At 45.6% G+C, this 21,135-nt stretch overlaps 1 protein-coding gene across 3 annotated transcripts in view; it reads left to right on the top strand.

Moving 5' to 3' along the window:
- MDGA2 (MAM domain containing glycosylphosphatidylinositol anchor 2) overlaps positions 1-21,135 on the top strand; it is a 315,342-nt gene that overhangs the window by 235,696 nt on the left and 58,511 nt on the right. For all 3 annotated transcript variants that reach the window (XR_014883814.1, XR_014883813.1, XM_085225899.1), the window contains exon 9: positions 9,236-9,505. Coding sequence is in view for 1 of the 3 variants with exons in the window: in XM_085225899.1 (XP_085082025.1) it covers positions 9,236-9,505 (270 nt within the window). In the remaining 2 variants the exon portion in view is untranslated. The remainder of the gene's footprint in view (positions 1-9,235; positions 9,506-21,135) is intronic.

The following is a 21,135-nucleotide window of genomic DNA, read 5'->3' as shown; positions in this document are numbered from 1 at the left end:
TGCTTTAGGTTCCCTGATGCCTCGAGGGAGTCGTGGCTCACCAAAACCCAAAGCTCAGCTGTGCTCTGCATCCCCCACGAGACGCATCCTCCACACCTCTGGCTGAAAGACAAACCAAGCATGGGCAATCTGAGCAGTCCATTTCCTTGCTGATTTTACCCTGTTACATCCCATAGCATATCAGACAGGATTCTTGTGACACTGTGGTATCAGTGCACCTTCTCACCAGATTTAGTATGCTGAAAGGAGTACAGAACAGTGCCTACATGTGTTTTGTGCCTCCCATCACCTCTGCAGCAGTCACCGAATGCCAGCTTGGTGTGCATCATCTGCTGTCTGCTGTCAGGTGTCCTGGAGCAGAAAAATTGCAGATATTTTGCTGTGAGGATCTGTTGTTAGAGCTTCCACACAAATGTTCAAGCACTCAGTGCTTTTTTCTAAACAAAATTGGTGTTGTTTTTCAACCAAAATCAGCTAAAAACTGATTTAAAAACTGATGAGCTCTAGCTTTCTTTAAGGAAAGTCAATTTTCCATTCAGATGTGTGTTTTTGTTGACCACTGCCAAATGAAACTGCTGTGTAACAGCCATCTTACCACAGAAAAAGGAGGCTGGTGATACATGCACCAGCTCATTTCTTCAGAAGGAGGGCAGTTCAAGAGTTTCCCCAGCAGGTTTGATTGGTCTGACCATTGGGTTTGTCCATGGGTAGGGCTGATAAATGTAGCAGTATAACCTGAAATAAACAGGTGCAGCTTACTCATCCTGCCCCAGATTGTTGGCAGTGGGAGAGGAACCTGGGCATTGGCTCCGTGTGTGCAGCATTTCAGCTCCTTGTTTTGTTTCCTTATGTATTTGTTAACTTTTTTCCAAGTTTGAATGTTGATGGCTTTCTTATTTTAAAACGTACCTATTTTCTGTTATTACAGATAGAATCATAGAGTTTTTAGGGCTGGAAAAGACCTGTATGATCACCCAGGACAGCCTTCAGCCCACCCCCTCCATGCCCACTGACCGTGTCCTTATTCAGATGTTCTGGTAAAGTAAGCAGAGAATCATAGAATAGAATCTTTTGAGGGACTGTTAACGGTCATTGGTCCGAATCCTTGGTTCAGTGAGCATGGGAATAATAATGCTGAAGTCATTCTGCCACAGACAGTGGTTGTTCCTTTTTCTTGTCCGTTTTGCTTTCAAATAAATATTCATATTTTAGGATAGTCTGACAGCAAGGAAAGGATTTCTGAAAGCAACTTCAAACAGGTTTCTGAGGCAGAGACAGAAGTTCAGCAAGAGACCTGGGCAGATCCTTAGCTGGCATTCAGAAGCTGGAGGTGTTTCCTATGGAAGGAATGTCTTCTAGGGACCTATTTTAATACAGCAACTGCAATAGGTGTGGATTCTTAAATGCTAGTAGGTTAGGATTTGGGTTTGTTTTTTTTTTTTCAGATGCCAGTGGTAAATTGTAAAAAAATGATAAAAGATACAAGGGAGGTGGTTTTTTTTTTCTGGAGGTTTGCTGGTGTAGGAAAGGTGCTGCCTGTCCTAATTAGCGCTGATTATCAGAAATGTGATTCAGAAGGACACCTCATTAGCACTGTTCTGCATGACTGCAGCAGTCCCAAGGTAAAAATACCTCGTCTTGCTGGGGCAGAGGAGTCCTCTTTGTTTAGTCTGGAAGTTTGGGTTGTGGCAGCTGCTGATGGTGAGTGCAGTGCATTTCCAACTGGGCTTTGCTGAACACCATTCTCGGTGCCAGCACACACCAGGGGCTGTGCTGGGTGCAGTCCTGCACTCTGTTCCCAAAGCAGGGTTGCCTCTGCCCCTTGGCAGCAGTCTCAGAGCTTGTCCCATAGGCCACATGGCTTGGAAAACTTAGATGGTGCCACGTCTGGAAAGCAAATTTCTGTGCAAATGGTGCTTCCCTCAGCATGCCATGGGTCAGTGCCTGTGCACAGAGCTGGTTGGTGAATGCACAGCTCCAGGTTTTGCAGTTCTGCTTCCATTTACATGTAGAAGTGCAAATGATTATTTTTTGTTTACATTTCCAGACATAACAGGTTCATTTCACTGGAAGAAATCCATTACCTGAGATTGCAATATCCATCTCCTAGCTTTGGCTAGAAAACTACAATTGCCTTTTTCACTGGGATTGCAACCATTGTGTACCTGCGTGCCCTAAAGCTCTCTGACCATCCAGCCTGCCCTTCTCAGTGTCTGTGCCATCAGGTTTCACTCCATCACATCCACATCAAACTCCGTAGCTAAGTAAAACCACAGTGTTGACTGTAGGAAATATTCCAGAAATATATTAATTCTGATCAAATTCATCCCAGCGTTCTGCCTGATTAATGGGCAGACTGCGATCTGTCAGTCCCGCGCCGTAAGAAGTTTTCCATTGCATCAATGAAGTGTTTTCATTTTTCATCCATCTTGTCAGCATTTTTAGGATCTCATCTTTACAAAATACAGCCCACACTTCATTTCTTCATTTATCTGGGTATATGTGCACTTGCTTCCTGCAGGCCTGTGTGGAAACAAAGGGAATATTAGGGCAAATAATCTCAATTCTGCTCCGCACTGGTTTGCTTTAAACTGTAAGGCTATTTGTTGTTTATAGATATTATCTTTTTTTTTTTTTTCCAACTGGGTTCATATTTGATTTGTATCTACCCAGAAAAATACAGCGTTGGTTTAGCTTATAAAAGTTACACACTGGGTTCGAGATGTTCCATTATTCAGCTGCTTCTGGAAGTTGTTGGAGGCATTTTCATGGAAATGATGCCCTGCCTGTTTAAAGGGATAACAACAGCTGTAAATCACTTACAAGCTGTAAAGGCTGAATAATTTACCTGTCTAGTCTTGCAGAGTGCTTCCACCATTCTCACATCTGAGAGCATTTTTGCATGCTACCAAGGAAAGACCGAGATGTCTGAAGGCTGGAAAGGACAATGGCTTGTGTGGGCTTTGCAGGACCCGTGACAAAGATAGTGCTGCAAGGCTCCTAACAGAGCTGGTGGGCAGGTGGTGGTGCTGCTTCTTCCCCTGCTTCCTGTTAAACCAGAAAGTTTGGTAGCTTCTCCACTGGGGGCTTGGTGGCTTCTCCACTGGGGGCTTAGTGGCTTCTCCACTGGGGGATTTGGTGGTTTCTCCACTGGGGGGCTTAGTGACTTCTCCATTGGGGGATTTGGTGGTTTCTCCACTGGGGGGCTTAGTGGCTTCTCCACTGGGGGATTTGGTGGTTTCTCCACTGGGGGGCTTAGTGGCTTCTCCATTGGGGGTTTGGTGGTTTCTCCACTGGGGGGCTTAGTGGCTTCTCCACTGGGGGGCTTGGTGGCTTCTCCATTGGGAAAAGCCCTGCAGGAAGAGCTGCCTCCCAGCCATTCTTCTCGCATTCCTGCCATCAAGGAGTTCAGGGGACAGTTTTAGCAGAGCTGTCAAGAGCAGCTTTGTGGTCCCAGCTGAGTACATACACAAATCTCTTAGAAGGGAGCTCTGCTGGAGCAGGTTTGCTCTCCTGCCCTTGCCACCAAGACCGACTGCTTCTTTGTGGTTGTCATGAGACTGAGTTGAATTTATTTTTTGGTATTGTTTTGTTTTCCACCGTGTTAAATAAAACCAAGTTGGGACCTGGAAAGCTTAAAGCACCATTTCATTTTAGCTTTCAATTGCATATGAAAATAATCCTCGGAACAGCTAGAGGCTCCCATAAAGAACAGCTGGAGGATGGAGAGATGTGGGAATAACGACTGTGGGGGGGGTGGAAATTGTGTAAGGCTGTGCCAGCATCATAATGAGCCCTGCAGTGCAGATGAATAGAGCGATCTTTCCTCAGCATGTCTCTGCATCCAGCCGTGTGCTGGAGGCTGTGGCTCGGCCCTGCTGGCTCTGCTCCTATGCTGACTCCACTCGTGCCTCTGCCCAGTGCTGAGCATGGCAGCGGGTTGCCCAAAGGGCTGCAGGGCTCAGGTGCAGTGTTTGAAGGAATAGTTCTTGCTACTTGTCCTAAAGCTCCAGTGCTGTGCTGGGGCTCTTTCTTTCTGTTGGCTCCTAGCGTTGCCGTTCGTTTGGAGCATTAATGAACCCTGAGCTGTCTGCAGAGATATACCCACAATGCCTCCAGAATCTCCTTCTTGAGTCTCCGTTAGATTGAACTTCATTAAAAACTTCTTCCTGTGTGAACGATGGGTTTCCCATTACATGTTTGGTATTACCAATTTACTCCACGTGGCTCTGTTCTCCTGCGCAGGCTTTCTTTGGAAAGCATCCCTTTTTTGATTAGGTGTGATTCCAACTTACACACTTAACAAAACAGAGCATCAGATGAGTTCCCAGTGCCTTCCAGCCTGCAGAGCCTGCAGGAGCACAGCTCTGCCCTGGAGGTCTGCAGAGCTGTAAATCTGATGTGAGTGTGCAGACTTCCTCTGTGCTTAGCTTCAGAACAAATGCTATAGGAGAAAGGTAGAAGCCTTGCAAACATCTGGCTAGCCATTATCTGTGATGTACCAGCTCTCTTTGTCTATATAAGCAGGTTTCAGTTAGCAGACTTCCATGTGTCTTGTGCTGATATATTTACATGCATGTATTAGTGAATCTTTTTTTTTTTTATATAAAAGCAGTAAAGCCCCATTGCCAACAGCACAATGTGTAGCATCTACTTAATCCATAAAATACTTGCTGACATGGCCTGGAAGATGGAATACTGCCTCTGTTGGAAGTCAAAAAAATGCCACAGACTTTTCCTGAGAGTAATCTCCAGAGCCTGGGAATAATATGTCAAAAGACAAGCAGAGATAGAGACAAAATGGAAATAAATAAAAAGAAATTGACTGCTTAGTTCAGCTGTCCTTACTGGGCAGGATGCAAATGCTGTCAATAACTTAAGAGAAAAAGGAAGGAAAAGGGCTGCCTTTCTAGGCCACAGTGATTCTCATTTTGTGTCGCACATCCCTCAGGAAGTGAAGTAGATGACAATATGTTTCAATCAGAAATTGGAAATGGCACTTCCTTAAATTGTCTCAGCTCTGCAGGCATTTCAGTCTCTGCCCTGGCCGGGCTGCCTGGCAATGAAGGACATGGGCCAGGTGGAGTCTGAGCTGAACTCTTCATCTTCATCACCATGATGTCCCCGCTCATTGCAGGGGAGTTGGGCTAGATGGCCTTCAGAGGTCCCTTCCAGCTCTTGTGACTCTATGAGCACGTGCTGGGTGGTATTTATCTGGTACACGAGAAGCAGAATGGTGTGTTTTCTCCTGGACAAATCTTGCTGTATACACCGCAGTACGATCCACACTGTGAAGGGCAGCTGTCCAGTTAAAGGCAAACCAGCATCGTTGCTGCCACATCTCTTGATAGCTGGGGAGCCTTTCGATTTCCATTTTGTAATCCTTAAGACTTGAAAGTATTTAGGCTAAAAAATTCATTAAACTTTAATATAAAGCCCGTTTTAACTTCAGACTGTTTGCTTCCCAAAGATAATTGTTTGAGAGAATGAAGTGTGCTCCCCATGCAGCTTTTCTGTATATTTTTCACAAACTAATACTGGAATTATGAAAGATAGGGATAAGTACAGCAAAGCAAATTAAATCAAAATGCTGAAGCCTTGGGGAAGAGCTAATGCAAATGAATTGAACAACACACAAACTCCAAACAGTGACAGAATAAGTTTCCTTCTGAGCATCTTATTGTTGGGCGATGCCCAGGACACTCCCACCTTTGCTAGCTGCAAAGTCACCATCTTATAAAACCAGAAAAACCATAAATATAAACTGTTAGCACAGGTTACTGTCATATATTGTAGTTTTTACCATTCCTTTCCTTTTCCATTAAAGTTATTACCTGTAAAAATGTACCTTTGAAATGAATAAACAAAGTTAATTTTCTTTTTCTGTCACTGGGTGTCATCTGTTCTGGAATAGATGGAGAGTCTGGATTTTAAAGACTGTTTTGACCTTAAAGGCAGGGGAAACTTTATTTAAAAGCTTTTTATAAGGGTAAAGTATCTTATGAGTAAATAAACCAGGAGAAAGAGAGGGAGAGAGCTGAATGCCAATATGATGAAAGTCATTAGAGCAGAGCTGCCGCGGACAGGTGAACAGAATAATTGTTCATTGAATAAGGTGCATCCAGTGGCATAAGAAGCAAAAGGAGATGGCCTTATGAAGAGCTGTGGGCAAATCTCGAATGTTTAAACATGAAAGAAGTTCCCAAAGCAAAAGGAGAAAATGATAGCAAAATCATCCATTAAAATGTATTTCACACATCACACGCACACAGATCCTGCCTTCAAGTTTCCAGTGCCTTCTGTGAGCTTCTCCCTGGTCCCACCAGGCTCAGCTGGGGATGCTGAGGAAGGAGGAGGTCTTTGGTCAGACACTGTGACCAAGGAATGGAAAGAGAGGAATTTGGAGGAGAGAAGGCTCCGGGGAGACCTCATTGTGGCCTTCCAGTACTTGAAGGGAGCGGATAAACAGGAGGGGGAACAGCTCTTTGTGAGGGTGGATGGTGATAGGACAAGGGGAATGGTTTTAAAGTGAGACAAGGGAGGTTTGGGTTGGATATGAGGAGGAAGTTTTTCACCCAGAGGGTGGTGAGGCACTGGAACAGGTTGCCCAAGGAGGCTGTGGATGCCCCATCCCTGCAGGCATTCAAGGCCAGGCTGGATGTGGCTCTGGGCAGCCTGGGCTGCTGGTTGGTGACCTGCACATAGCAGGGGGTTGGGAGTGGATGAGCATTGTGCTCCTTTGCAACCCAGGCCATTCTAGGATTCTTCCACCACCTTTATGCTACATGTTTTTTTGTAGCCTAGTTTGTGTCTGGCTTGAAGTTGATGAAACTTGTACCTATTTTGATGAGAATATTATGGTGTTGGCTATGAGTATAAAGTTAATAGGTCTGAAGAGATGATGAATTTTGAAATCAGTATCATTAGCGCTAATTGGGAAGAAAACTTGGAGAGCAGAATTCTCCATGAGGATAAATGACTGGGCAATTGTAAGTATTAGCAAATTTGAATAGCAATCTCTCTGAGATCTGTAATGTATCAAGAGTTAGAAGATACCTGGAAAAATTGTAAGGCAGGTCAGTTAGAGGAAAGTACAAGTAAAGCTGTGAAAGGCAGATGAGGCTTGAGTAGCCGAATAGCTCTCCCTTACAAGGAAATTGAGGACTGTCACATCTTCTGCTTCTAAAATAGCTCTTATCTTTAAGCCAACAATTCCCTGCAAAGCTACTTCTGTGGGAAACTATTAGTGAAGCTGGATAAGGTGCAGGAATTGTATAGTGAGGACAGATGGAGATACTGTTGGGTCGTGCTGAAATGGCAGGTATCAGGCTGGAGAGAGGGAGTAATGGCATTTCTGACAAACGGATCTTCTTTCGTATTCTTCATTCTGTACCTGGACACAAAGAATAGTCACTCTCCGATGAAATTTTCTGATGACACAAAATTGGGGGATATTCTCAATGATAAGAGGGCTTGCAGTACTGAAGGTTTGCAGTTTGTGGTCTTCTGTATGCTGCTGTCTGTATCTGTAATGCAGCCCATGTACCAGGTAAGCTTCTGTCCTGAATATTACACAAAGCCACATGATATTTTATGTACAAAGAAGAAGAATCAGGTCAGGCTGGCGTTGATGAGATTGTGAGTTGGTGGTTTCTACATCACTATCTTCATTGGTCTGTGGAGTCTCAATCAGGGTTATTGCCATCAGAGAGGTTAATCTGCCCCTTCTTCACCACACGCCATCAGGCCCTGTCTGCTGGCTGATGTCACCACTTCTGCCTCTCTGTGCTCCCAAATCTTGGTAGTCCCCCCACATTCATTCCATATGCAGCTTTAGATGATGTCACAAGATCAGTGATGATTGCTGTGATGAGCTACAAACACGGTAGTGGGAGGCCACGACCTATAAGCAATTCTATCTGAAATGGCAGTCTCCAAAGTTCAGCTTAATTTCTGTATTTATCTGGATGTCTTCTGTAAGCAAGAGTCGATGAGCAGCAGTACACGTACGAATGTGGTTTCTCAATTACATGAGCTGAGAGAATCTGTTTACAGCTTCCATTATGCAGGGAATTAAATATCAAGAGGCTGAAGGTTATTGGTATCTCTGGTGGAGATACCAATCAACAAAAAACCTGAGGACATGATGCTCTTGGAGAGATAACCATAAGAGAGCTCTTTCTGGAGGGAGCACAGCATGGACTATGTGCAGACCATTCTCATGGGGAATTTTAGATGTTATGCCTCTCAGTCCTTTTAACATGGATGCAAAGATTCCATGTACTTTACTGGCATGGGAAGCTTTCAGGGTTTCTTGTTTCTAAAGAGCTGAAAGTGGGCTGTGTTTTTTAAAGAGATTGAATGTCTTGTCAGTGTTTGGCATCCAGTTGCAAACACGAGCACAATTCTTGTGTGTGTTACATTTCTAAATAGTTGTGCCAATGTCAGTCTATGCAGATTGCTCTTCTGCAGTGATTAAGTTATCAAAAGGTAAATGAGAGTGAAATTAGGCTTTTGCATACACTGCATGTTGTCCATATTTGTGTATTTTGCTGGAATCTGAAGTCTGAAAATATGAATTATTTAAAGTGTAGTTTAATTCAAGTCATGAGAAGTTGACCCATTCTATGCTTACTGCAATACCAAACCTACTGCCTGAGTAGATAGATAATATGATTATATGGCTCTGCTGGAGCCTATGGGCAGCTACTGGGGTACTGAGCTTCTCCATGGACCCAGTGGCAAGGTTGGGTATGTCACTGAGCACAGAACTGCTGCCTGGGACCCCACACCAACGTTGTTACCTTGTGTCTTTGTCTCCACCATGTGAAGGCTTTTCCCTTCTTTTCTGCATCTTCCTCTTGCAGAAGGTCCCATGACTTGGAGTTTGGGGCTCCTCTGTAAGGCAGAAGGCTGAGCCTCCTGGGCTGCATGTCTCTGTCCCAAAGGAAGCAACTGAGCCTGGAGGCTGGGTTTGGTTTCTCTTTAGGTATTCTATAGAAAACACCAATAAGCAGAATGCATTGACTTGGAGGAAGTTTTTCAGCCAGAGGGTGGTGAGGCAGTGGAACAGGTTGCCCAAGGAGGCTGTGGATGCCCCATCCCTGTAGGCATTCAAGGCCAGGCTGGATGTGGCTCTGGGCAGCCTGGGCTGCTGGTTGGCGACCTGCACACAGCAGGAGGTTGGAATTGGATGAGCCATTCTATGACACAGCCCCTGCTTTCTCCCCTGCAGACCCCCCTGCCGTGGAGCCGACCTTCCTGGAGATCCGGCAGGGCCAAGGCCGGAGCATCACCATGAGCTGCCGGGTGCTGCGGGCCTACCCGACGCGGGTGCTGACCTACGAGTGGCGGCTGGGCAGCAAGCTGCTGCGCACAGGCCAGTTTGACCTGCAGGACTCCACCGAGTACACCGTCAGCAGCCTCTCCCGTGACAGCTATGGTGTCTACAACTGCAACATCATCAATGAAGCAGGAGCCGGCCGCTGCAGCTTCCTCGTCACAGGTAGGCCTGGCGGCATCTCGGTGCACGGGGATGTGATGGATGCTGAAGTTTTTGGTGTCAATGGGTGATGCTACTGCTGCCTCATCTGGAGTGTTGGCCAAGATATGTCTTTCGAAGCAGGTTTATGGCTTAAAGCGTAAAGGTTTGGGTTGTGGGGAGGCTGGTGACAAAACAGGAGATTCAGCTTCTTTCAGTGGCTTAAGGATAAAGTTTTTTACATGCAAAATGCAGATGTCCTTCCCCACAGATAGCTGTCTGTATGCTTTTGAAAGAGTCATGGAGAAAGCCATTAGGTAGCAAATTTCTTCCTTTTGAAGTTTGCAATAAGGCTTGAATTTCCTTTTCTCTGTCGGTACACTCAGCAAGCTCAGAAACCAGGACAGGGAGACTGCTGTCTCGAGCAATTGCAAGCAGCTTATGTACAGAGTGTAGTGGAAATGTGTTCCTTTTCTCAAGAGGCAAAAGGTATTAAGGTCACCTAATAGACAAGATCACAGACTCAGGGCAGATGTGCAACCCCTGCCATGATTTTCCCATGCCCTGGATTTAGGCATACTTTATATGTCAGTTATCTTCAGCATCCCCTATTGGATCTAAATGTTTAATAGGGATTTTAGAGATACAAGTCTTGGTTCTTCTTCTGTATGATGTTATCTGCTATGAATTGCTAACTCAGCTGCCTGATCCTGCAAGCACCCCTGTGTGCTGCAGACACTGTGCCCAGGCTGAGGTCCTGTCACATCACCATTAGGTTCCCCATCCCTCTGTGCTTGTTTAGACTTTGCCTAACATCTCAGGAGGAAATGAAGCATCTCCGTGAAGTGACCCATCTCTTCCTAAAGTCTGAGTTGACTCCTTATTCATTGCCAGTGCCCTCTCTGGTGGTCAAAATGGACAACCCTGAACTCCCTAAGGGGGCCAGAGCAGTAGTCTCGTTGCAGCTTAAAATCCTTCCTGTTAGCTTCTTGGAAGGAGCAGTAGGAGAAGAAACCAGTAAACAGTGACTTCAGAACATGCAACGTAGAGCTCTCCTAGAAGAACTGATATCCATCTCAGTTAGGATTTTATTCATGTTTATTGACCTGGTTCCAGCTACAGCACAGCTCCTAGCCTTGTCCTTGTGTAGGAAGGTGGATGTTATTATCAGTTTTGCTGCTAGCAGCAGAGAGAGCGTGGGTTTAACCAATGTCCCACAGAGCTGTTCAGCTCCCTGGCCCTCCAAATGCTCTCTGGGACTTGCTCTGCTCATGTCCTAGAACCTCTGTATGCATCCATCATTTTTTGATTCAGCTCCCCAGTATTTTTTTTAAAACCATATTGGTTTTATTGGAATAAAATACTTACGAGCCTGATGGATGCTTTTTTCTCCCTTAGAGGTAGTTGGTTGGCATTGTGTTGGCAGGGATTTCACTGGGGCCAGCAGCACGCAGCACAACCATGGTGGGAATGCAGCGAGTTCCCAGTGACTGATGGCTCTACCATTTCCTAAATGTAATGAAGCTTTTGGCTGAATCATCATTCAGAGTCTGCACAGAGCTGCTTTCACAGCTGCTGACTTCACCAATTCTTTGGAGTTTTATCCAGAAGGTGACTCTGAAGAAAACCAGAGAAAAAGCCTTTTTGCTCAAATGCGTAAATGCAGATCAATTTACTCTTCATCACTCTTTGGACCCAAAACTGTAGAAACTTATTCTGAGGCACTTATTTTGCCAAAACTGGGGCAATCTGAGTGGCTTTCTGTGATTTATTACCATGCCAAAGCAAGGCACATAACTGAAAATTAGTACTAAAATGGTTTTATGATGCACTCTGTCTCGCATCCCTCTGTGTGCCTTGCTCATTTTTAGTCCATACCATTATGCGAATTTATGCTGTATGGCTGCATTAAAGCTACTGAGAGTAACCCTTCAGGTTATGACTTCCATGTTTTCCCGAGTCCTTTAAGGTTAAAACCCACATGCTCATATTTAGTAAATTTATTTGCTGACACGTGGAGTTGAAACTGCTCCTAGAAAACAGCAGCAAATGTATTCTGCTCCCAAGTCCCATGAGGACAGATGAAATTAAAGCACTGGGAAGTGTAGAAGCACTGGAGCGAGTGTAGGAGAAAAATGATGAAATGGTAAAAAGGAAACTGTGATTACAGGAAAAAAAAATAGCTCACTTCCTTGATTCACACACACACTGAAAAAAAATCAACAAATAAATAACCCATGGCAGGAGCCTGGCTTTGGGTTGCGACCATGGGAGTTGTCATAGCCCATTTTCAGTTGGTTTTATTTCCAGGGTTTCATGTCAGAGCAGAATGCTACAATGCTTATGTTGCAAGGGCTGCAGGGAGGCATTGGTATGCTAAGAGAAGGCTTTTCAGTACAGAACTGAAAACGCCTGCGTGAAAAGATTTATGCTGGCCCTAGAATTCGCAAAACCCGTTTTTATTGCACTTGGGTTCTGTGCCAAATTTGAGAAGGTGCGAGTGAAATAAATCACACATGGAAAAGAGGGTTGATTTATATCAGACGGGCCAACCTGAGGCAGATTTAACCTGCTACTGTCTTAAAAATAAATGAGAACGTACAAGCAAAATTGTGGGAAAGCAAGGATGAGTTCACACTGCTCCCAGCTTCACAATCTATGTATTTTATTCAGTGGTTGATGGTGCACATAATGCCCAAAGAGAGACAAAAAGAACATTTCAGACAGTGGTGATTAAAACCCTGCCAAGAGTGGAAGCAAACTGAAAAGAAAAGAAAAAAAAAAAGGCTCAGATGCAGAAAATGTCATGAATGGCAGTGTCTATTCATAGGGCTTCATGTGTGTGGAGGAGGGACTGGGTGCAGGGCAGAGGCAGTGCATGCTGAGTGCACACTGCGGGCGCAGGAGCCGTGTCTGTGGGGAGAGGAATGTGGGAAGAGGCACGTTTGGGGATTTATTCTATGATATGATTCCATGATTTAAAGGTTATGCACTCTTTCCACCCATTTGATCAGTTTCAGAGCAGATCTCTGAAGTCTTGGTCACGCTGCTGCCTGCCTCAGGCTGAACTGTGTACAAAAGCTGTTGTCCAAAGACTCACATCTAAGGGAACAATGTGTTGTTACGTCCGCGCTGAATTCTTGCAGCTGTTGAGCTGCAACTTGGTGTGTTTGAAAGGGCCAGAAAGGCATCATTGCATCAGGCGTGACACTGCGCTCAGGTCACAGCATGAGATCTGTCTGTTGTCCGTAGGTTGGGATTGCTGGTGCTGTGTATGGGTGGTGTGATGCTATTCAATCTAATAATCATAATGCTGGGCAGCAGTGACAGCACACTGCTGGTGATACTTTTATCAACTGATTTTTGACTGCACAGGGAAGCCCCACCAGACTCATGTTTAGGAGGAGAGTTTCAGATACTTGTTTTGCACCGTCGTTTTGGTGATAATTGTTTGTTTGTTTCTTTTCTCCTTAAAATGTCACATTAATTAATGAGCCAGTCATTAAATATTCACTTACACAGTCTTCTGACAGAGTCTCAGTGCTTCTGGATTGAGCCTGATGTCAATCCATAGTCACCACCATCGGGTTGACCATAGTTCAACCATAGGGAAGAACTGTTGGCTGCCAGCATGTGACCCCACTGCTCTGTGCAGCATCAAGCTGAGTTGATAGTAGCATTGCCTTCAACCTTTTGCAAACATTGTACCACAAACATCATCCATAGATGGCAGGCACTGGAAATTGCAGGATGTTGGGTTATTTTCCTTGGCCCCATTAGCTGCATTAAGCAGTGCTCTACTATGTAAGTTTTACGGCTTCATTCATCCTTACTTGTTCAGAAGAGCCTTTGCACTGAGCTAAGGGACAGCAGTGGCTGTTGTTTGTAGCTTCCCATATTTTCGTATAAATTCCAATGTTTTAGGAGACCAGCCTGTCTCACCTGCAATACCAGCTGCAGAAATATCAAAAAGTAAGCTTTTGCTCCACTTGAGGCATGTGCCATCCTTTTTATCCTCACTTGTAAACAAAAACGTGGACAGAACTGAAGCAAATGCATGGGGCCCATTGCTCCCCATCAGCACCACCATGCTGCCATTCCACCCCACCATGCGTCTGCCTTTGCCAAACCAACCCCTTCACCTCCAGAACATGCACATGGGGAGTGATAATTGGATGTGACACTCTCCTTCTTTCTCTGGAGAGCCCCCTGATGCTCACAGTGAGCCTTTCAAGGCTGAGTCCTGTGATGGGGCCGTGTTCCCCACAAATGACAAATGAAAACTGGAAGAACATTCTTCCATTTTCTTTTTCTAATCTAACACTGCCCAGTATTTTTTCATGTTAGCAACACTAACAGCTACTTGGATAAAAAGTGTGCTTTCCATTGGTGGTGTTCCTTTAATTTTAAAAAATGATGGTAGGATGATAAGTGATGCTCACAGGCATGTTAGTGGGATAGCTGATGGTCTCTAGGAAGCTTGGGAAAGGCACTGTGCTGGAAATAGAGACGTGTTCTTATGTTAGAACAACAAATATTCACCTTGGTAGGTACCCTTCCCATTCTCTTATAGTCATTTCCCTTAGTGAGAATTGAGGGATTACATTTGCTTTGTTCTTTGAAATATTTATCTTTTCTTTAACATGGGACACCGCTCCTCCAGCCCATTCAGCGCTGTTACTTTTGGCAGCATGTAACCCTGGTGTGACTGCAGTCTGAAGGAAACCAATCCAGTTTGGTGAATTCCGAATTTGTCATACAGACTCAGCAGCAGAGAGCCTGAGGGTTTGTTGTTTTTTTAAATCTGAATCTCCCCTGTTTATGCTCTCTGCTGCTCTAATCTGGCAGTATTTCCCTAATGCCTTCTTGCATCAGTCCTCTGCATCCCCTCTGCTTGAGGAAATCCCCACATGGGAACACAGGAGCCCTGCAGCAGTGTGTGAATGCCTGTTAGCAAGCTGCCATTAATTTTTAATCTAATGATCCTCCCATTCGTGTTGTTATTTGTGTTTGTTTATTTCCATCTTTTTGTTTGTTTCTTTGTTTCTAAGTTTGCTTTTTTGTCGTGCCCTCTCCCTGCTGCAGCACAGGCATCCTTGTGGAGACAGCGCAGTGCTCTCCAGCCAGCATCAGCAGCTGCACTTCAGCCTTTTCTCACCCTCAGAGCATTTGTTCTGCACTTCATAGCCTCTTCCAGCTTACACTGAGTGCAGCTCTTGAGAGACACAGAGTGGGAAGGACAGGAGGGAACTCAGCCTCAGCCCCCACCTCACTGCCCATCATGCAGCCCAGCCTGGCTCTAGAGCAGGGAAAACAAGTCATGTGGGCTCAGAGGTGTCCAGATGAATGCATCAGCAGCACACTCAGAAATCTCTTTTACAGTAGCCCACTTAGGCTGTCAGGTCTGGGGATGGTCCTATTCTTCCTGTACTCCCTTGCCGTTCTGTGCTCCATCTGCTCCCTACCTGGAAGTTTTGTCCTATTCGTCTGTTAGACGAATTACTTTACTAATTCATTATCACTTTGCAGATATTAATTTGAAGAAGACAATTTCGTAGAATCACAGCATTCTAGAATCCTAGAATGGCCTGGGTTGCAAAGGAGCACAATGCTGATCCAGTTCCAACCCCCTGCTATGTGCAGGTCGCACAACCTGGGATGTGCCCAGAGCCACATCCAGCCTGGCCTTGAATGCCTGCAGGGATGGGGCATCCACAGCCTCCTTGGGCAACCTGTTCCAGTGCCTCACCACCCTCTGGGTGAAAAACTTCCCCTAATATCTAACCTAAATTTCATATCATTAAAGTGCAAACCATCTTGGAGCTTGCACATGTTGCCTGGGGGCATCTCTGAAAACAAAGCTCTCCTTGGGCTCCTGTTCCCCAGCATGCTCAGGTTGGATTCCTCCTGGCTGAGGAACATGGGGCACCATCCTACTTAGTGCTTTTAGACACTTCATCTGCCTTGAGATTAGCTGTGACATTTCCCGAACCACACAGATACTTCTGGTAGTTTGGCCCTGGGTCTCTCAGCAATGTGTTCCCGTCTGTCAGGAGGCACTCAGATACTTTGCTTTAATGGGCAATTTTCTGATGGTTATCCTTTAGAAATCTGCCGGAGTGCAGGGCTGAGGCTGAGGTCTGATTCCCTTTGCTCTTTATCTTCTTCTCTTCGATGGTGTTATTGAAAGCCTTGGACTGAATTTTCATCTCCTCACTGCTGATTTACAGCCCGAACAAAGATGCTATCGTGGTGATGTCTGTTTCTGAAAATTGCTTTTAAGCCACGCAAAAGTAGAGAACATCGCTTTTTTTTCCTTTTTACTTTTTTTCCTTTTCGTAACATTTCAATGCCAGCAAGACAGCTGTCTCATTTTCCTGGTTGTCAGCAGAGCCCATTGACTTCAGTGGGAGCACCAGGAGCGTGCTGCTGGTACAGTGGGACACATAGGAGATAACGCTGGCTGGAGATACGCACAGGCTGTTCTGCGCTTGGCACATAGATGAGCACCTTGTGTAGGGGCCAGAAGGTCTTTGTAATGGAATGAGGAAGAAATGGGAGCCTTCAAAGATGAAGTCAAAAGAAGTTCAACCCGGTAACATGGAAGTAAATCTAATCAAACATCCAAGGGCTTCTTTAGTGCAGGAAAATACTGAGACTTTTTTTCCCCAACTGCAGGATCCGTGTCTGCACTCATCTAAATAGTTCATGTGTCTCCAGAAATTAGGTCCCTTTGTATCTTTTAACACATGATTATACTTTTTCCTTCAATCAGTTTTGAGAGCAGTAAGAATACACGTGTGCTCCGGGCACAGGAACGCATTTCCTGGAGTGGCTCAACCTGTTAATTCAGCCTGAATTGTGCCAAAGGGTAAAAAGCAGCTGAATAAAATAGAGACCAGATAGATTCAGGGCTGTCAGCAAGCTGACTGCTTCCCTGTAGGGGTGACGTGGCCATGGATGTGACTCCTGCTGCAGGAAGCAAACCAGTGATAGACAGAGGTTAAGCACTCCTATACAAAGGAGAAAATAAAACCACCCTCATCCTAGCTTTTGTTTAAGAGCAAAAGCTAGGGAATTATCAATTTTTGTTTGATGCCAATCAAAACTTGTTTTCCATTTTCCATTAAAGTTATAATCAGCAATGAGATATTCACTTAATCTTTATAATTATGTGCATCTCTCTTACATGAACCTATTTCCTTGTTGCATCTTTTCCTGTGCTTTGGCTCCTGTTGGTGTCCTTTCAGTGGTGTCCTGGTGAGTCCTGGACAGTCTCATTACAGAACTGGGCCAAAAAGGAAACAAAGCTGTTCAAAAGACCCAAGCTGAGCTTTCCTCCTTCTCATCACCAGAAAAAAGAAGTGATGGTAAAGATACAGGATAAGTTTCTTCCCCCAGTCTAAGAAAACTGCCATGTAAAGCACTCCATACCTCTGACAGATTGTGATCAACTGATGTAAGAGATTATCACCATAGAGCACAACTTTGTTGGCACTGAGAAAGTATTGATAAAACACCCACAAACCTGAGCTTCTCTCCATTCAGACAAGTTGCAAGGGCAAGCGTTGCTAATGGGGCTATTTTCTGTCCAAATAAAAGTCTTTTTATCTCTTCCTAAACTTCAGGCTATCTTTCACTATCAGAAATGAAGAATTATTTTAAAAATATGTATAAAATTATAAAATTATGTATGCATTTCTTACACAGCAGAGTTGGCTAAATGAGCAGTGCTGGTGCTCAAAACATTGCCAAAAATGATTAAACAGCTTCAAAGCCTAAGCAGTTTTACACTGTGGAAACAGGAAGGGCTCAGAGTGACACAGGTTGTCCAGAGAGGTGGTGATGCCCCATCCCTGCAGATAGCCAAGGTCAGGGAATGGGCTCTGAGCACTGGTGGAGTTGTGGGTGTCCCTGTGCATTGCAGGGAGTGGGATCAGAGGGTATTTAAGGGTCCCTTCTGACTCGAACCATTCCCACAGCATCATAGAAGGGTTGGAGCTCTGATCTCAGCAATGTACTCCAGCCCACCACCTGGGGTACAACACTGGAGCATAAACCACCTTCTTTTGGAGCCCTGATACTTGAGCACAGTGCATCTAGCATCAGGCACAGGCTTTCCTTTGTTCCCAGGCATGAGCCGTGGGTTTTGCTGAACAGAACCCGTATCTGAGCATCCATGCTGGAGGGTTGGCTGTTTCACCCAGAGAGTGGTGAGGCACTGCAACAAGTTGCCCAAGGAGGCTGTGGATGCCCCATCCCTGGAGGCATTCAAGGCCAGGCTGGATGTGGCTCTGGGCAGCCTGGGCTGCTGGTTGGTGACTTGCACATAGCAGGGGGTTGGAACTGGATGATCAGTGTGGTCCTTTTCAACCCAGGCCGTTCTATGATTCCATGATTCTCTCGATGTCTAACTTCATCTCCCTTCCTTTAGTTTTAAAACCATCTCTCCACGTTCTGTCGCTTTCATTTCCCACTTTGCACTTTTGTGGAGCAAAATCAAATGATTTTGTAATGTATTTCTGCTTTATGAGCACAATTTCCATTTGTGAGACTTCTTTCATGTGCACAGAAATTATCTTGTGCTAATTGGCTACTAAGATGGCTGTGCAATAATTCCAAACAATTTAATCAGTGCTGTGTCTGATTTCTGACTTCTGGAACTCGGAGTGGGACTGAAGCACCTGAGCTGCACTGCGTTGCGTCCATCACTCAGTGCTGCCAAATCTCAGCTAGCGATTTAGCCATGGCATTAAAACAGACTCATCTAGGTCTGAAGGGGCATTAACAGCATAATTACCTATTAAGGTGAGGGGCTGCCCTGGGTGCACATCCCCACAGCCACGTTTTTCTTTCAGCTGTGGCAAACATGGCTCCAGCTGCTCTTTTAGACTGGTCCTTTGTAGAAGGAATTCAGACATTAGTGTCCAAAACCACGTCTGGAGATAACTTAATCCACCTCACACAACTCTCCATTGCTTCCCAGTGTCAGATGGATCTGCCGTGGTTGTATCACTAGGATCAGCAGTAACAGGTAGCCAAGAGAGGAATGTTTAGTAGCTGATGCCAGATCACATATGCAAGCCATTGCACTATTTGTATTTTCCTCCTTTTTTTGCTTCCGCTGTGTGTGGACTTGTTCATGACTGCTGTTGTACAGAGGATTTTTCCTGCATGCAAATGGCCCATAATTTGCCAGGACTGCTTACAGGAAAGCTGCACATGCCTGGATACAGCAGAGATGTGCAGGGCAGCAGTGAGGAAGGTCAGAGGCACATATTCCAGCAGCAGAGAGGCAAGGAGCAGCTTCCATCCCCTTAGGCAAACATCAGTTTTCCCTTTTCTCAGCAGAGAGCCGTGTCACAGGCAGGATCCTTCCAGCTGGTTGGAAAGGCTCTGAGGTTCAGTGATCAAACATGAGGCTGAGGTCAGGGCTGGACTAGCTGAGCTCCATTAGCTGTTATGTGTCAGCAGAGTGAGTGGGTTGGCATACTGCTAAATGAATTTATTTCTTTGTGAAGACATCTGTACAAACTACCTCTAAATACTCACTGTCTGCAGCACTGTTTCTCTAAGGAAGATTTGATTACAAGCTGACTGTAAGTTATTAGCTTTCCAGTAAGTCTAAATGAATGTTACAGACTATAAACTCACTATATAAGTTATAATCTTTCATGTAAAGCCTAATGATGGTTGCAGTAACATTTATATCTTTCTCAAGGACGGGAGAGAATTTCTTCCTGTGCCACTGGCTGCAATAGTCTTGTATTCCGGTTCCATGTCTCACTCTAACAGTCAGAAACTTAATTTCTGTTCCCATCCAGTCTGCATTTTCCAGCAATGTCTGTTCTCCTGCTTAGGAACAGCCATGGGTGGCTGGGAGCTTCAGGAGACAGCTGAAGACCATATGTCACTGTATATTCTCATCTGTGTGGTCTTGAAATTCCTCCTGAAGCACCATTACCATTTAAGAAAATTATTTCTCGTTCGTCAGCTGGGCACAGCAGGTATTTGACTTTAATTAAAGACCATGGAGACCATGGAGAGGATAAGTGCTCCTGAGCCCAGAGTGCCTCCTGAAAGCATCCAACAGGAAAAGCAATCTCCAGAGCACACAGAAGGTTGGTGCTGTGCTTCCCACTGGTGTGGGACGTGCACCAGAAGGAGCTGAGCCAACAGCTGTCTGCCTGACAGCTTGGAGTATTTATTTCTGGCAGGGAATCAGTGTGGCCAGCATTGCCCAATGTGACCAAAGGTGTCCCAGGTGTGCATCTCAGCCATGCCTTTCCTGTCAACAAGAAAGAGGAGAAAGATGAAGTTAATTAATTACAGCTTAAGGCCAAAGCATCTCATTTGAAGAGTGCAGGAATGGGTTAGGAAAAAATTCCCCTCCAAAGAGCAGTGATGCAGTGGCACAGGCTGCCCAGGTAGTGGGGCAGCCACTGACCTCGGAGGTGTTCAAGGTGGTGGTGATGTGGCACTGAAGGACGTGGGCAGTGGGCATGGAGGGGTGGGGTGGGGTTGGGCTTGGGGATCTCGGAGGTCTTTTCCAACCTTAACAATTCTGTGATTCTGTCTGAGGTTTTCATGGTGATGCAGATTTATTTATTTTTGAGCCTTGGGAAGATAGTAGAAAACAGAGTGAGTCACCCAGGAAAGGCAAGGATGGGGAATGTGGCTGTGCCAGGCACCAGTGGGAAACCTCTGCTGGCACATGCTGCTTGAGTTTAGCTGTGTTCCTGGGGGCTGTGTCCTGAAGGCTGCAGAAGGAGCCAGCCAGGAGCCTGACCTGCTTTCATGCTGTGCTGTGCACTGGAGCTGATATGAGCAAAACAAAGAATCCCTGACCACAGGATGCTTTGTGCAGTAGGGATAATGCAGTTGGATAATGCAGCCCTGACTGCTCTGAGAAGCATGTTTGCTTGTGCGGTGTGAGGGCAGGGCATTGGCTCTGGGGTGATCAGAGCAGCCACAGGTGCTTGTATTTACCAGGAACTGGGGAGGTAAGAAAGAGATAAGGGAAATATGAATGTTTAACTCTGCATACCAAGAGGGAGAGCTTACAGCAGTCTGTAAAGCTACTGGAGAAGCCTGGCCCAGCGACAGAACTGGAGCAGGAGCCAGTGGGCTTGGCCAAGGGGCAGCCATGGGACCCAGCAGCAGGGGATGCCTGGGGATGCTTGGAGGATGTTTGTGGCACCAGCACCAACACAGAGTGGCTGTGGGGTGATGCCATGGCTACGGGATGGTGCCAGTCCAGCAGCAGCCTCATGCTCATGAATTGCTCTGCACAAAGCCACACAGAATCCTTTCCAGAAATGCTCCTCCCATAAATTAGTGTTGCTCTCTGATCCCAAGCTGTGGTTTTTATTGGGTGCTGTCAGCACTTCCCTACCCACCCTATTTGCTTTCTGTGCGTGCAGTGACATGTTGCTGCTTGCAGTTTCCCACCAGCATCCCGCTGTCCATGTCACCACGTCCCTTCTTCCTTTATTGGGTCTTTAGCACTTACTGGCAAGTGACACCGTTTCCTTTTCCATGCCAGCAATTTCCAGTGGATTTTTGCAGAGCTCACAACGGTGACAGAAAAATTGCAGCCTGAACCACAAACGGAGGCTTTGCTTTGCTTTGTGTGCCCTCTGGGGTACAGCCTT

Source organism: Meleagris gallopavo, chromosome 5 (assembly GCF_905368555.1).
Source record: "Meleagris gallopavo chromosome 5, MGAL_WU_HG_1.1, whole genome shotgun sequence".
NCBI classification, from domain to species: domain Eukaryota; kingdom Metazoa; phylum Chordata; class Aves; order Galliformes; family Phasianidae; genus Meleagris; species Meleagris gallopavo.
The sequence above is the reverse complement of the archived record's forward strand: the minus strand, read 5'-3'. Positions and strand labels throughout refer to the sequence as shown.